We start from the raw sequence: 17,307 nt of genomic DNA on the forward strand, positions 1-17,307 counted from the left end.
AACTGGATAGTTGCAGTACTGGGGCCTCAGTTCGGGGGGAAGAAACCGCAGAGCGTGCTTCCGAACCCGAGACTGAGGCACTGGATCTAACAGGTAAGGGCTGAGATAGGGCAGAGCCCGTCTCAAGCCCCGCTGTTAGATCCATCTGCGATCCCCACGAATGACGTCGCCGCTCAGCCTCGGCATAAGCGGGACCCGATCCGCGGGGATCACGAACCGAACCACTCTCCTCAAAGAGTGATCGGCGGGAGCGTAGTGTTCTAAGAGGCAAACGCTCGCAATGCTCACAATCAGCCCCCTCGAGAGCTGACTGGGCATGCTGCACTCCCAAACAAAAAACACATAAGCTGTGTGTATCCCCGCTCATTAAATAGCGCGAGCAGGGAGGAACACACTTCTTAAATTGTTGTTCGCTCGCCATTGTCTCTCAATATAATATATATATATATATATATATATATATATATATAGTTTTTTGAAATAGTGAAACTCCTGCTTAGTGACAGACAAAAACACTTGAGACAGATCCACATATAGCGCTTACTGAAGGCAAAGAAGCTGTCGCGCTTGTGTTCTGGGGGTGCTTTATAGTTTCCTGGTCGATGACGTCACCCGCCTATGACGTTCCGGCTCTCCATTGGACTGATTCCATACGTGCTTCATGACGCACACACGCAGAGGCGTTCCCACAGCTTGACGCAGCTCGAGTTCCCTTGAAAGGGAACTACACTTAACAACAAAGGTGAATTATGTAAATCACAGTCACTACATTACATTAAAGGGGTGGTAAAACACAATTTCACTTTTCTAACTTTAGCTAGTGTGAAATGTTTCTGTTTGAGCATAAACAACATCTGCAAAGTTACAGCGCTCAAAGTTCAAAGCAAAGGGAGATATTTGATTTAAAAAACTCTATTTCTAAGGACTACAGCAAACGGCCGGTTTTGGACTATAAGACATTCCTCGGGAGTTGCTGATGTCAGCATATACCATTATTTACATAAACCCCTCCTCCGAGAATACTTAAAGGGTAACTAAACCCCTGGTCAAGGCCTGACCTCACCCACCGGCAATATTTGAAAAATGCTGGAAAAGTGGGCAGAGCCCAGCGGAGGGGGGTGTGCATCTGTCTGTATGGAACTTGCCTACGTCACCAACAACCGCTGCGTCACGAACCACCGCAAACATCCAATAGGAAAATTCAACTGCAGTAGCCACCGTTCAACCTGAAGAGGACAGCACTCAGACGTTTTTACACCATATATTGTAGAATTAAAACACTTTATACACAAATGTCAAAAAAGTTACTCGAATCAATGAACAGTACTAATAAAGCCCCATTCTTACAGATCATTAACTAAAAAAAGTTGGTTTAGGGTTTAGTTACCCTTTAATAAGCGGGGCGAGGCCATTTTATATTGCAGTTTTGGAGATGAGTTGTCGCAATGCCGTCGAAACGCTGCTGTTATTTTCATCCCGGTTTCAGGTCCACTCTGTTAAGCCTTCTTATGGACAAGGGAGTTAGGGATCAATGGTTAAAATTTATTTTTAACTCGGTCCCTCATAATTATGACCCAAATCTCGCTCTCTGTGCTGCACATGTTACGGAGGAAAGCTTTCACAATCTTCGCAAGCTCAATGCAGGATTCACACAACGGCTTGTCCTGAAAGATGGAGCAGTTCCAACTTCAAAAACAGAAGCTTTTGTTTACGGGCCACAACCTGTAAGTACGATTTGTTTTTCGTGATGTGTTTTCCTGTCATAGTGCGTATTGTTAATTGTATGTTGTAGCAAGGAAGTAAACAAATGACAAAGCTGTTTGGCTCTGCTGGTTTGTTAAATGCTCATTCATACTTTTTAAATCTCAACAGCAAACTTGGAATTAGTGTAAATTATTCTTTGATTAGAGCTTTTATGTATTGTTTATCGCTTGTTTATCTACAGGCATGCTAAACATGTTTCTGTGTTTGATTTGGCAGCCGATGTTTAGTGTTTGTTTTGGGTTAATAGTTCTGGCGACAGATATTTGTCATCAATCGTTCTATAAAAACAAAAGTAATGGTGGCATACAGTCAGAAACGATCACTATAGAATGGTTTTCAGTCTTTACTCAAAAAAAAAATCCGTTTGAGGACTGTAGTATTTGTTAGAACGATTATATGAAATTCTTGTTTATGCAGCTTATTTTTTTGTAATTCTATAATAATTAGTACAATTAAATAACAGCGTGCAATAACGTGCATGCTAGAAATAGAACCGACGTCTATTTTTCACGCGACACGCAAGCGTGTTGGAAGCGTTTCCAGGCAAAATAGAATAGGAAAAGATGTTATATGTTATTTTGTACACGAATACTAATTAATTACATTTTGATGGTTGAAAGTCTAGGTTTTGACATAAATTCAGATATAAATTTAATTTAAAAATAAATAAATATAAATTTTCAAATATTGAACCTGTCAATACAGAATGAAATATTCTGTAGTCTATTTTGCTGCCAATACTGCTGACAGTTATCAGTAGGCTTTATATTTATGCTTAACATGAAGTAGGCTATATAGGGCTTCCACAACTCTCTCCCATATGTCGAACAAGGGTGATCCGTGTCAGCAGCGCCGTGTCAGAAACGTTTCTGGTGTGCAAAGACACAGAAAACGCGACGCAGCCGCCACGCAGCTGACACGCAACAGAAACGCCACGCTCACGCCACGCAGCCAGTGTGTCACCGGTCTATTACACTGCACAAACTAGGCTACCGGTTAAGGTACGGGGCGTGACGTTTCCGGAGAACGTGCACTAGGCGGTTAGCGAATCACAACACACTGGGCCAGCTAACCAATGTGGTCATTGGTAATCATTGGTAGTTTTGAGGGACTGGCTTCATAGAACCAGGAAACCATCAGACCGTTTTTACAAGGAGGGGCAGAGCAGTGTATATAATAAAGGTAAAATATATATGAAAAATAATGAAATATTTTAAAAACGAAGCATGAACACATGTTACAGTGCACCCCACAAACAGAATCAAGCCTTTGAAAAAATGCGTTTTACCACCCCTTTAAAGGGGTCATATACAGTAATGCCATTTTCATACAAGTTAATTTGATTCCTTAGGGTCTAAATGAAAAGTTTGTAATATACTTTAATTAAAAATTTTCGTTAGTATTGTAAGAAAACACTTCTTTTCAGCACGCCATTTCAGTGCATATGCCTTTAAATGATTATGAACTTCGCTCCCTCCACCCCTCTGTTCTGCGGGCGTTCATAACAGCGTTATGACCACACCGCACGTGGAGTGTTTCCTTGACAACAGTTGAGGTATAGGAAAAAAATGGCAGCGGGAGTCTCTGAGGAGGACACATCTGTGCAACCGTATCAGTTTGAACCGGAGTCGGAACAAGATGACGGCCCGAAGAAGTTTGGCAATTAAGGCTCGAACATGACGTTTCTGAATGGTTGGTTATTATATTGTCACTTTGATCTACCTTTGTGTACTGGCAGGGTAGAGTAACTTAGTGAGATGTACGAACGCTATGTGTTTACTGATATAAGTTATACGTACTCAGTTTGTAATAACACAATAACCATAACGCGTTGTTCATTATAAACGTGGGATAATGAATTATATTGAGAACGTCGTACATAGAAAACATGCCGTATGTATGTACCCTGAGTGTAAACCTTAGCCGCATTCATCGTGAAGCGATTTGCAAAGATTAATATAAAGGTTAATACAATTTTACACTTACTTTTTCTGGAGGTTCAGCATGGAGACATGAATAGTTGGTACCGATTCTTTTTTCAGGAACAGCTTCTTATCAAAATCAGCTTTATAAGTTACTTCCTTCGTTAATAAAGCAGTCTGGTGAGAAAAGATTTGTGAATCACGCAAACATGAAAGCATTGACGTTGCTCGTGGGGAATATTCCCTTCGAAAACAAAACTCAGCCACTGTGTCTTCAGTGGTTCGGATTTAGGAACATCAAAATTACTGCTGTGTTCGTTATTACACCCAAGAACAGAACACCACAATCGCTTAGACGCCATTCTGCTCCAGCGTATCAACAATGACGGACTATGATGATTGACAGCTCGCTCAGGGCAGGGATCTGTTGAAACGCTGCTGTTAATCAACAATCGTGGGAGGGGCGTCCGATTTAGTGACGTCACAAAATCGAACGGCTCAATTTGAGGCAGGGGAAAACATATAAGGAGATTAAAACAAAAGCACTGGATAGATTTTTATCATTATATGATGGTTGTGTACAGGCACTGCCAACACACATTTCAGTACAATCAACTTGAAAAAGTGCATGTACTATTATATGACCCCTTTAAAATAAAAAAAAAACAATATACAGTAGTATATTCTTTATAGTAAAACATTACTGTAATACAATAATGACGTGAATTACGTGAGGTTTGGGATGAAACCCCAGAAAGGGAGTCAAAACAAATAGGGATAGGAAGACAAATTTCAAACAGTTCCGATTTGTTACATAAACTCGCAATTCTGAGAAAAAAAGTCAGGAAAAAAAGTAATTTTATTGCGATGCGTTTTAGGGGATTTTTTTTTTCAAATAGCAATTACAATAGGTTTACCCCTAACCCTAAATCGAAATTGGAGATATACATTTGGTCCGTCTTGAGCTAAGGATCAAAGTGGTGTAAAAAGCTTGAGGCTAGGACCAACGGTCGATGAGTTATGAGAAATTTAGTACTTTTGGTTGCTGTAGCGCCACCTATGGGCCAATCGGGATCATACTCTGATAGGTTCTCCCCAAAAGTGTGGCCTACCATCTGACTGAGTTTCAAGTCTCTAGGCCTTACGGTTTGGGCTGCATGATGCGTTTTAGGGGAATTTTATTTTCAAATAGCAATTCCAAAAGGTTTTCAGCACTTTGTGCTTGAACACCGATGCTGCGTCCCAATTCGCATACTATCCGTCCTAAATAGTATTCGAAATTAGAATTAGTACGTCCCAAATCGTAGTATGTTGAAATGAGTGTTCCAAAGATACCCGGATGGTCTACTTTTTCCGGTCAGAATCCGAAGTGCAGATCGATGCGCACTCTAACGGCTGATATTGCCCACAACCCATCGCGCGTTGGACGAGGATTCGATTAGAACTACAAACACAAGTGAAAAGTGTTAAAAAACTACAGACATGGAGGACGCGCGAGTCCGGTGGTTATGTAGAAAGGTTTAGATAAAGGGGTTTAAGTGGGTAATTATCAGTATCTAACATGACGAAAAATTATTTATTCAATGTTGTCTACATTATATTGCATCTGCAGCAGCATTGTGAACTTTTGTAAAGATACGTTTAGCCATTAACTTTTAAATGCATCATTACATTCAAATTGCAAACACATGAGGTGAGTCACCGCATTAATGACCCACGGCTGCAGACCAAGGTGCCACAACATTTCTCTCCGAAACGGTAGGAAATTAAATAAGATTAAATGGAGGATTTTAACTGTGACAAGATGATTGACAGGGCAGTTTACGGTGGCTGGACGCACGCGACAGAGCTGTCCATTAAAAATGACGAAGTAGTATGTCCCGAAGCTTGCCTACTCTTTTGCTATACACTCAAAAGTATGTACTTTTTCTTCACAAAAAGAGTACATACTTTTAGGTCGTAGTATAAGTAGGCGAATTGGGACGCAGCCCTAATAAAAACAAGCCTAGTAGCAGACTGGTGGGAGTGGCTTTGGACAGCAACATGCCCAGTGCATTATGGGTGCTGATGTTTTCCTACCTATTTGGCAAAATGGAAGACGGCAGCCTTTTTTCTGTTTTCTCTAGTCAGGTAGCACCAATTTAAATTTTTTATATATATTTTTTTACATTTCTAACGTATAGGCAGCCAAATTTTGTTGAAAGCCCATTTTGCCAGCAGTAAAATACCCCTTTAGTAGGTTGGAAAAGCATCATGAGAGAGTAGAAATCGTGTCATACAGCAGAATGGACTTTTCCAGTGTCTCAAACTGGCTCATTTCCAAGTCTCCTGTTCTATCAGAGCCAGCCATTAATCATTTGACTTCACAGGTCTTCATTAAAGTCACCACTTCAGCAATGATAAAAGAGTGGCACACAGCATGCAGACACAGAGAGCTTAATGAAATATTGTCCTCATTAATTTACGCAAAGCTGAGAGTCACAGACAACAAAGAAGACTTTGTTTCCTTAATTAGTGCCTCATTCGTTCATCTCATTTCAGTTTTGCCGAATTTGCCCGATCTGCTTGATTAATTATGCAGAGGCCAGCCATTTGCCCGTGCCTATTTTCCTGAAGAATTAAAGAAAATATGTCTATTGTAAAAGATTCATGTTTGTTTTAATGCTTCAGAGTAAATGATTTGTTGGCTTTTGTGCTTGCCGAGTTCAGTTGGCCGTTCTGAATCTTGGTGCTTGTTGGACATGACAGAGGTGCTGTTGAATGCAGTTGTGTTTGTTAATGGGGGCGCTGCGGGGCTGCTGTCGACTTCACGCTGACACCGTGACATTTACTCTGACTGATCTGCGAGCCTTGTTGCCTGTCAGCATGCTTTATCCCACCTGCGCTCTTCAAAACCTTCTTCTCACGAGTCAAAAGTTAGATGCCTCCCATAGGAGGTGGGACTGTGGGCGGGCCATATGGGCAGCTAAAATATGATTGGCCCTTCCAGTGTCCCATTCAACAATCTTTAGTGTCGTCCACTTGTGATCCAATCAACCAAAATGCATCTTAATACCAGATGTAAACTGGGCCTAACTCATTATCATGAGTGTAGATGGGGAATCTGTTGGAGTTCAGTGGAGAAACTTATTTGTTATTAAAGCATTAACATTCACAAACGTTCATTTAACATAAAAGCAAGCAGGCTTTTATGATATTTCTATCATAAATATTTTACAATAGATATTTCTATTTTGAGGGAGTCCCGCAAATCGTTTTTTTCTCCCGCAACCTGCACACGAGTGCATTATCGCCCGCGTCATGTCACAGCCTAAATCATGTCACGCACAAACAAAATATGCAGGGGGTAAAGTAAATTTTTTTTGTTTCAAAATACATTTGCCATTATTTTACTTCCATAACAACCTCTGACGTCACCGGGTTGGTTTGCTCCGCTGGATTAATGAAGATGAACATACTTTCTATTCTGGTCCGATTTTTCTGTTTAAGCTGGGTTCACACTGCGAATTTGGCCATAATTTTGCCGTCTGAGACAAGTTTTGAGAATCCTAAAAAAATCTTCTGATCCTAGGCCAAAATCTGACATAGATAGTTTGACTTGTTCGGCGACAGCTGATTAATGACCTTTGTGATCAAATTTGACCTCAGACGAAATTCTGACAGTGTCAGAAGGTTTGAGGCACAGTCCTGCATTATGCCTTTTCCAATAGTAGCGCAGAACCTGATGACACAACTAGTGAGACAACAACAAACCACCTACAAAAAAAAAACAAAAAACACATAGAATCTCCAAGGATGCCTCTCAGTCACCCTGATGCCTTGTTCTTCATGGCTGATAACCCATCCAGAATTGTGGTGCTCTGGGTGAGCGCTAATGGATGTGTGGTTGTGGTTCAATCTCGGAGAACATAAAACATCTGGCCATAACTGCTCAAACTCTTCAGAGCATGCCAGAAGGAATCATTTGGCCTCAAGTTTATTTCCCATACTTCCTCAAATGTATTTTAGCATCTGGAACATCTGTCTGGCACTTACTGTGTGGTTTCAAATGATCTCATCTACAGGTTTTGTCGGAAGAAGAGAAGGACTCCACAGCAGGACAAGAAGATGAAGAATGGGAAAAGGCCTTGTCTGTGGAGAGGTTCGGGGACATCATTACTGAGTCTGCTATCAATGGCGCAGACAAAATGGGCCGCAGCTACAATGAGAAAGACTTTGAGTGTAAGTACTGTCTGACGTATAAGCATTATTATATGTACTCTCCATTTTAAATAATCTTCAAGCCATGTTGTTTAGCAAAGGTTTGAAATCTGACTAGGATGATCCGATCTCAAGTGTAGTGGTCTGCAGAGAAAGAATTTGATTTAATAGACTACATCAGGTCGTTTCATGCTTGTTGATAAAAGACGATTTTTTTTTAAAGTGTGAAAAATTTACACGGTTGTGTATAAACATATTTTAATATTACCATAACCGTGTTGTTAAGAACAATTAAAACTATTAAACATCTATTTTTGTATACAATTAGAACTTAAACTATTAAAAAGGATTTTTTTAATTGGAATAATCCTGAAATAGAATTAAATATAAATATTAGATGAAAAACTTAAACGTAAAAACTTGCTTAAAAAATGCTTAAACGACAATTAGAAATGTTGCCTTGGCAAACCGTTCGTGTTAATTGAAATAAAGCCATATATATATATAATTTTCATTTAAGCATTTTCTCATTTTTTACGTTCAAGTTTTTCAACTATTATATATAATAGTTGAAAAACTTGAACGTAAAAAATTAGAAAATGCTTGAATGAAAATTAAACAATTGCTTTTGTTATTCAAGTCCCTTTTTCAAATTATGGTTATTTTTCATGAATACATTTTTTACGTTTAAAACTCTGAGGGAAATTGGCTTCAAAGTGTTTTGATTGAATTCTTATTGATCTGATATACATTTTCACATTACATTTTCTAAAAACACCACACACTACAAAACCTGTCTGTCACATGAGAGATCACTCTCTAAGAGTCATTTTGCCTTTTTGCATTTAGTGCTGACCATATGTGACCGGATTCTCAGAGATTCTCGCTAATACGAGGTGTGAATAAGGTCAAAGATATATATTTTCAAACTTTAGGGGCTGTTTACACAACACCATTTTCAACTAAAAAGAACAACTTTGTGTGCCTTTTGGCTGTTTATTTACATGACAACTGCATTTTGGGGGCCTGAGAATGCAAACTTTTGAAAACAGATTCAAAGTGGAAGTTTTGAAAAATATACCTTTATCATATCCTTGTAAACTACAAGAACGTGAATTTGTGAAAAAAGTGACGTCATGCGCATGCGTGTTACGTGTTCAATCTATAGGCGCAAAGTGTTTATTTGCAAAGTAACATCACAAACTACTGGCCTGGCAGCAGAATACAGCATTTTTAGTCGTTTTTGCGGATCTGTGTTGAACGGGGATCTGCTTTGACAACGTTGTCATCTGTACGCGAATAACGCAAGGGACAGACTTTTCCGTTTTTAGTGCATTATTGTTGCTGCTGTTGCTGAAAGTGTCAGACTGCTAGAAGATTCCATGTTTAGATACATAATTCTGCAGAAGGTGTACAGAACATGGCAGTTCAGAAGTACAGAGAAGACTTTTTAATGGCTCTCTCACACTCCCTGGCCTCCTATGGAGCTGCGTCTGTGCCAGTCGCTCTCCAGACCCTGATAAATCAGGGCCTACATTTCCTTTTACACGGCGCGGCAGTAGTAGGAGGTGTAAACTAGCCTGTGGTGCATTCACAACAGAGCCCAGAACCCTGAACACAGGACAAATCACACGTTAACCGCTCTGTAAGGGATGTCAAATTACAAGTTGAATTTCGAATATTCGTAGAATGTTAAATAAAAATCAGAATTGCAAGATATAAACTCGGAATTGAGAGTTACAAAGTCAGAATTATGAGATATAAACTGGCAGTTCTGACTTTTTTCTCAAAATTGCGTGATATAAACTTGCAATTGTGAGAAAAAAAGTCTCAATTACTTTTTTTATTTGTTATTCTATGGCGGAAACAAGCTTCCATAGAACCCACTAGATGCATCGCTGTTCATTCAAAACATTGCAGTAATAAAGAAGCTCATTGTGGAGATCGTACTCGGTTACACACGTAACCTTGGTTCTCTCTAGAAGAGGGAACGATTATTTCGTAAGTTGCTTACGCACCAGGTAAAGTCATCTTTTCTCGATATATTTAAGCCAAAAATGATCCTTAATTTTCCATTTATTATCAACGCAGTGCAGCAGCCAGCAGACCTAGAGCAGGCTATCTTGCGTGCTCATTGGCTGCCCCGAGGCAATTGCTGCAGCCTACCGCATGACGTCACGCCCAATGAGGGCTCTACGCGTCACAGCCGGCAAAATGGGGGTGGCTTAGCGTATAAAAGTCAGGCTCAGAGGCTGCGCCCAAGGGGCTTTGCAGACCTTTAGACACATAAGCAGATGCGATAGCTTCCACTATCCATCTGGACAGGCTCTGTTTTGAGATGGCGAGACCCTTGGTGCGCCCACTAAACGAGACAAAGAGCCAAGAGTGCCTGAAAGGGGCGGAGCGCGTAATGTAAGCCCTCAGCGCCCTGGCAGGGCAGAGGATATTAACATCGCTCTCAATATCGGATGCTGGCAGAGCCGATAGAGAAATGACCTGCGCTCTGAAGGGAGTGCCCAACACTTTAGCCATGCCTTGGTTTGACATAGCCATGCCTTGGTTTGAGGATGACTTTAGCCTCATTTGGCCCGAACTCAAGACACGCAGCGCTAACAGATAGTATGTGTAAATCCCCCACACGTTTGACTAATGACAGAGCTGTCAGAAAAACGGTTTTGAGCGAGAGGTACTTTAGGTCCACGGAGTCTATTGGTTCAAAGGGGAAAGCTTTCAGGGCCTCTAGGACCAAGGAAAGATCCCACATGGGAACCGATGTGGGTCGCGGGGGATTCATCCTTCTGAGATGGACCTCACTGCAGAACATGAAATCCACCGGGAGGAGTCGGGTCCAGATTCAACTCCTCCCACCCTACATATACCTAAACCTACCCATATCCGCCCCCTGATCCCTAAACCCAGCCCTAATCCCTAAACCCACCCCTAATCCTACCCATCTCCACCCCTTGGATCTTGATCCGACTCCTCCCCGTGGATCTCATGTACTGTTTTGAGGTGCTACTGCTTGAGAGAGGAGATCTCTCCTCACCGGAATCGGCCAAGGGGCTGTGTGTGACAGCCGCATCAGCTCCGGGAACCAGATTTGATTCTCCCTTCGCGGGGCTATAAGGAGCACCGAGTGGCGCGTTTCCCTGATCCTCTTGATTACCTGTGGTAACAGAGAGACCAGAGGGAAAGAATAAAATGGGAAGCTGGGCCAGATTTGGGCCAGCGCATCCTCGTTCTTTGAAAAGAACATTGGGCAATGAGCATTGTCTTTTGACTCAAACAGGTCGACTTCCGCTTTGCCGAAAAGGTGCCACAGTAACTGGACTGTTTGGGGGTGCAGGGACCATTCCCCTGGGGGAACGTAGTCCCTGGACAGTTTGTCTGGGCCGTCGTTCAGGTGGCCTGGCACATGCGCAGCTCTCAGCAAGCGCAGGAGGTGCTGAGACCATACAAGAAGGAGTTCTGTCAGATAGCAGAGACTCCTGGATCTGACACCGCCCTGTCGGTTTATGTAGGACACCACAGACATGTTGTCCGAGCGGACTAGCACGTGGTGGTCCCGTACGAACGGGAGGAAGCGCTTGAGCGGGTACTCGACCGCTATCATCTCCAGACAGTTTATGTGGAAGTGTCTCTCTTGGTCTGACCACAGGCCAAAGGCCGGTCTGCCCTCGACGAGGGCGCTCGAAACCTAAGTTGGAGGCATCCGTCGAGACCAGGGCTGCAGAGCTGAAACGCAGCCCTGAGTCATTGTGATCCATCTGCGGCCTGAAGCCCAATCCTGGTGAGGCACTCGGGCGTTTAACCAGCGTTGCAGTGGGCACATGCGCAGCAGGCCCAGCTGAAACACAGCCGCAGCCGATGCCATACAGCCCAGCATCCTCTGGAATGTTTTCAGAGAAGCGATGCTGCCCTCCTAGAAAGATGCGGCCAGGTGTTGACACGGCGCGCGCGCTGTGTCGATAAACGGGCCGTCATAGCCACAGAGTCCAGTTCTATTCCTAGAAAGGAAACTGACTGACTGGGCAGTAATGAGCTCTTGGTCCAGTTGACCGTGAGACCCAGGCTTTCCAGATGACTGAGGAGCACTGTTCTGTGAGATAACAGTTCTATCTCTGACCGTGCTCAGCCATTCAATTCAAATCAGCCATTCTTCCAAATAGTTCAGAATTCGCAAGCCTCGTTTTCTCAAGGGGGCGAGAGCCGCGTCCATGCACTTCGCAAATGTATGGGGTACCAAAGACAGGGCGAACGGGAGGACAGTGTATTGATACACCCGACTGTTGAAGGCGAATCTAAAGAATGGCCTGTGACGGGGTACAATCGGAATCTGAAAGTATGCATCTTTCAGATCGAGAGAGATAAACCAGTCCCTCGGGCGAACTTGCGCGAGGATTTGTCTGGTCGTGAGCATTTTGAACAGTCTTCTCATGAGAGCTTTGTTCAAATATCTCAGATCTAAGATAGGTCTTAAAGCTCCGTCCTTCTTTGGTACAAGAAAATAACGGCTGTAAAAGCCTGACTCGCTCAGAGAAGGAGGTACTGGTTCTATGGCCCCTTTGCACAGCAACGTGGTTATTTCTGTGCAGAGTAGATGCGCTACATCCGCTTTCACTTTCGTCTCGGTCCGTGCTCGAAAGCGAGGGGGGCGGCGAGCGAACTGAAGCGAATAGCCCTGTCTTATTGTGCTCAGCACCCATTCTGATACCCCTGGAATAGCCTCCCATGCTTTTACATTTATAGCTAGAGGCAGAATGGACTCCGGGTTTCGATCGCCACACTTCGTGGGCTCGGGAAACTGAACCGGAGGTGTGTGCGGGGTGTGCGCGCCCTCGGATCTCGGACACGGCGGCTCGCTGACAGCAGTGGCTGACTGTATCACTTGTGGCATCCTGAATGCTTTGAATGGGGAACGTTTTGTGATAATATTGTGCGCGAGTGGAGCCTGGGGCGAAGTGTTTGTCAGTCAGCGTGAGCGCTCGTGAGCGGGCACGTGACTTACATTCATAACTTGGCCGAGAGGCTGTTGTGGCCGTGTAACAGAGCGGCAAGCAAGTAGGTGTGAGCACAGATTTGTGGGCACATTCTCTACATCTAGCACTCGAGCGGCATTTGCCAGCTTTATGAGAGTGGGTTCTGTGAGTGTGTGAGACAGGGGGGCATCGTGTTTATGTGTAGGGGTGAGCACTGATTTGTGGGCACTTTTTGTACACTTAAAACAGCAACGGCGTGAGCCGGATGACCAGGAATTATACTCTTTTTGAGATTTCTCTGGGTCGCCATAACCACGGCGGTTGTGTGCAGGCGAGCGGGCTGTGTTGCCGACTCGTTGGCTACTAAATGTACGTCTGCAGTAGCCTTCTCTGAGGGGACTGATAGGATGAGATATTTTGACGGTGGTCCGGCCGCAGCGAGACCCAACCGTCTTTTCCTCTCTGCTGTTGCTATGAGGGCTTTGCATGCTCGGGCTTCAGCGCAATCTTGGGCCGGGGTCAACGGGGGGAGGCGGCCTGTGGCAGCTGGATGAGCGCGATCTAGGGCGGCTGCCCTGTCGACGCTGCGAAGGCTGGGGCTGAGCTGGGCGCTGGCTAGCGTTACGTGCAGGCGGCTCACGTGGGCGGCTTGCAGCGGAGCTAGAGCTTTGAGGCAGGAAGAGGTTCATGGCATGCGATGTCTTCTGTACCGACGATCTCGTTTACCGCTGGGCCGAAGAGACCAGTAGGAGAGAGCGGTGCGTCGTGAAACGCGGAGCGGTCAGATTCCCTCATGTCAGCAAGCATCGAACCAGAGGTGCCTCTCTGTGACGGTGAGCGAAGCCATGCATCTCCCGATCGCTTGGGCCGCGGATTTCGTAGCACGAAGGGAAAGATCCGTTGCGCTCCTCAAATCCGTGATGGCAGCTGGGTCCTTGCTTTTCTCATCCCATTCACGGATGAGATCGGCTTGAAGGATCTGCAGCATAGCCATCGAGTGCGGGGCGGAAGCAGCCTGTCCGGTGGCTGAAAACCCACGGCCGACAAGTGCTGATGTGGTCCTGCAGGCTTTATACGGGAGGGCAGACTTCGAGGCCGGCTTCTGCGCGTCCAGGAGGGGCGGAGAAGGAGAGAGGGAGGCTGGCGGGATGTAATCCGGCGAGCCCTTCACCGTGACCTCATGCTCCGGTATCCGCTGTGAACGGAGCTTCTTCTTGCGCGGTCTAGAGGGCGGAGTGACAGCGTCCGTGGTGATGGCTTCGAGTCGAGCCTGCAGGGTCGACAGCGGAAGCGCTTTACAGTGCACGCATTCTCCTGAATCCAGGGCGAGGGCTGCGTGGTCTGGGCCCAGGCAGAGAGCGAAAATCACATGGCGGTCTCCGGCGCTGAGTGGGGCTCTGCACGAGCCGCAGGAAAGGCGAGGCATTTTGAAAAAAAACGCTCGCGCTCTTTCAGAGAGAGAGTGAGTGTCGCGGCGGCGAACATTAACGGGAGGCAAAAGCACTGAAAAAGGATACTAGACGCCGGATGGCGTAGCAGGCATGGAAGGCTGAAGGTGGTGAAGACGATCGGCTTCTTCTTTAGGCGCTTTCCTCTGCGTGCTGGTCGCTAGTTTCAACGGCTTCTCTCAGAGTCCAGCGATGCAGAGAGCTTCGCTGAAAATGATGAAATCAGTGACGCAGCCTCCGAGCCTGACTTTTATACGCTAAGCCACCTCCATTTTGGCGGGCTGTGACACGTAGAGCCCTCATTGGGCATGACGTCACGTGCGAGGCTCAGTGGCAGGCTGCCGCAGTTGCTGCAGTGCAGCCAATGAGCATGCAAGATAGCCTGCTCTAGGTCTGCTGGCTGCCGCACTGCGTTGACAATAAATGGAAAATTAAGGATAATTTTTGGCTTCAATATCTCGAGAAAAGATGACTTTACCTGTAGGGTAAGCGCAACTTACGGAATACGAGAGAACCTCTCGTAAGAGAACTTGGTTATGTCAAAAGCATTACCAAGTTTTTTACACAAAATGCATTTTCTGCGCTGCTTTTCTATTGTTTTCTATGTAAACATGCACTAGACGGACATCTTTGATGCATGTTTAGAGAGCTGTTTAGGAACCCATGTGAAGTTAAAAGGAGTTTAACTTTTAAAAACTTTTCTCAAGAGACATATAGGTTTTTTACCCATTCCACTGCATCTTGTGTTTTTAAACGCAAAAAAAGTACTTTGTGTGATTGGCCTTTTAAACTTTACATAAATACATGATGCTGTTTTGTTCATAATTTTTCATACAATTTACAAAATTATATTTGATTTATAAACGTTAGTTTAGACAAGACATGTTATCTCAGGGCTCATTGCGCCCATTGTTATTTAAACTACTTCCTTTTGCCCTAGTATACGTTTCTGATCATATTGTGCACAATTCATCAGTTGTTCCAAAGAACAAAAATGTGTCTTTGTGATCGTTCATCAAAAACATGCTCTGCTTCTGAAGTGACTTTCCTTTTCAGCTGATGTCACAAATCCATCATTCTTTTCAACCCCTTCCTCTCCTCCTGCCATATTCTGTTATGTAATTCCCCATTTTCAAATTACAGGTCAATTAAAAAAAGGTATCTAGAACACTCACACTTCCATGTTTTTGATGTCACTTATGCTCTCCAAGGCTGCATTTACTTACAAAAAAAGGAGTAAAATCTGTGATATTATGATATATTATTACAATTTAAAATAACTGTTTTCTATTATAATATATTTTAAAATGTAATTTATTCATGTGATCAAAGCTGATTTTTCAGCATCATTACTCCAGTCTTCAGTGTCACACGATCCTTCAGAAATTCCATTCTAATATGCTGATTTGCTCCTCAAGAAACGTTTCTTATTATTATTATAAATGTATCAATTATTAACAAGAGTTGTGCTGCTTTATATTTTTTGTGGAAACCGTAATGTATAATTTTGCTGGATTCTTGTGAACAGCAAATTAACAGCATTTATTTGAAATAGAAATCTTTTTGTAACTTTAAATGTCTTTACTGCCACTTTTAAACATAAAAGTATTACTTTATTTAAAAAGAAAAAAAATTACCCCCATCTTTTGAACTGTAGTGTATAATACTGAAATAAGTCTGCACATCATATTTATTAATTGCTGTTGCTTGTTAATTTTATGTACATTTTAAATGTAACATGCAAGATTTAAACCTGTGAAATAAGAGATACCTGGCAACAGACACATTTGAGTAAGAGGAACCATGGAGATGTTGCAATAGCAGCTTAATTATCTGTGACCTTTTAAAAGACCTTGTAATTGCTTATTACATGGTTCTCTAGAATACTTGATTCTGATTGATGGTGGCATTCTTTGGTCAAATGTGTTTGTATAGTGACAATAAACTGAATCATTGACCTGTGCTAGTCTCTTGTATCACTTCACAGTCTCATTTTTTTTGCATCTGTCAGCCGTTTGCAGTCTGAACATCATCCTTTACTTAATCTCTCTCTCTTTTTCTCTTTATGCACAGATCACCGGCACACCTTCCACCACACCCACCACCCCCTGTCCACCCACCTCCCACCGCAGCGTTTTCGCAAGAGGGTTCTCAGTATGGACCGCCGGCGAAAGAAAAAGAGGAAGAAAAAGAAGACGTCCATTCCCCCGTCAGATGTCACACCCACTATTCATGAGGTGGATGAGGAGGAGGCGGAGTCTGAGACGGAGGGCCAGTGCCTACCAGCCACGCCCACTGAGACATCTGAAGAGCTGCCACAGGTTACTTCAACTTACAGTTCTATTATTTTTGTAGATTGAAGTATGTAGTATACATTAAGTTTTATCATTGAGGTACCTGGGTGACCTACTTCTGCTGGTATACTGTATCAAATAATGCAATGCACTTGACTAGACCTTCCCTTTAATATAAAATATGAAATTTAAATAATGTCTCTTTCTTTTGACTCTTGTGATTGGACCATCAGAAGTTAAGAAATTTTTTGATGGGCAATTGATGATTATTTTGATAATCGATTAATCTTTTGATTATTTATTTGAAGAATCCAAACATAATTAATAATTGATTTAATTCTTTTTTACAGAATTCTTATGACACATTATGCCTGATGTTGTCCTCTAAACTAATTTGAAGGAAATTAAAAGAAAATGTTAATGTATCTATGAAGGCTCTGTGCAATTAAAAAATATGTGAAAAAAGGTGGTTAAAATTAAACACACCAAAAAATGCTTTTTATTACGTAGTATTTTAGTCTTGTTTCCAGTCCAAATATCTAAAAACTCTTAGATCAAGATTTACTAGATGAGTAAAATGCCATAAGATGAGATTTATTGCTTAAAACAAGCAAAATTGTAAGAAAAATAATCTTAATTCAAACAGAAACAATAATATTTTTCTTACCCCTTTGGCAGATAATTTTGCGTTTTTTTATTT

General features: G+C 43.0%; 1 protein-coding gene across 1 annotated transcript in view; it reads left to right on the forward strand.

Moving 5' to 3' along the window:
- Positions 1-17,307, forward strand: part of slc4a3 (solute carrier family 4 member 3) — a 106,351-nt gene that overhangs the window by 42,973 nt on the left and 46,071 nt on the right. The window contains exons 3-4 of the mRNA XM_077215686.1: positions 7,751-7,907; positions 16,387-16,634. Coding sequence (XP_077071801.1) covers positions 7,751-7,907; positions 16,387-16,634 — 405 coding nt within the window. The remainder of the gene's footprint in view (positions 1-7,750; positions 7,908-16,386; positions 16,635-17,307) is intronic.

The sequence above is a fragment of the Siphateles boraxobius genome, unplaced genomic scaffold (assembly GCF_051911475.1).
Source record: "Siphateles boraxobius isolate OS27281-9 unplaced genomic scaffold, OSU_SipBor_1 7, whole genome shotgun sequence".
NCBI lineage: Eukaryota > Metazoa > Chordata > Actinopteri > Cypriniformes > Leuciscidae > Siphateles > Siphateles boraxobius.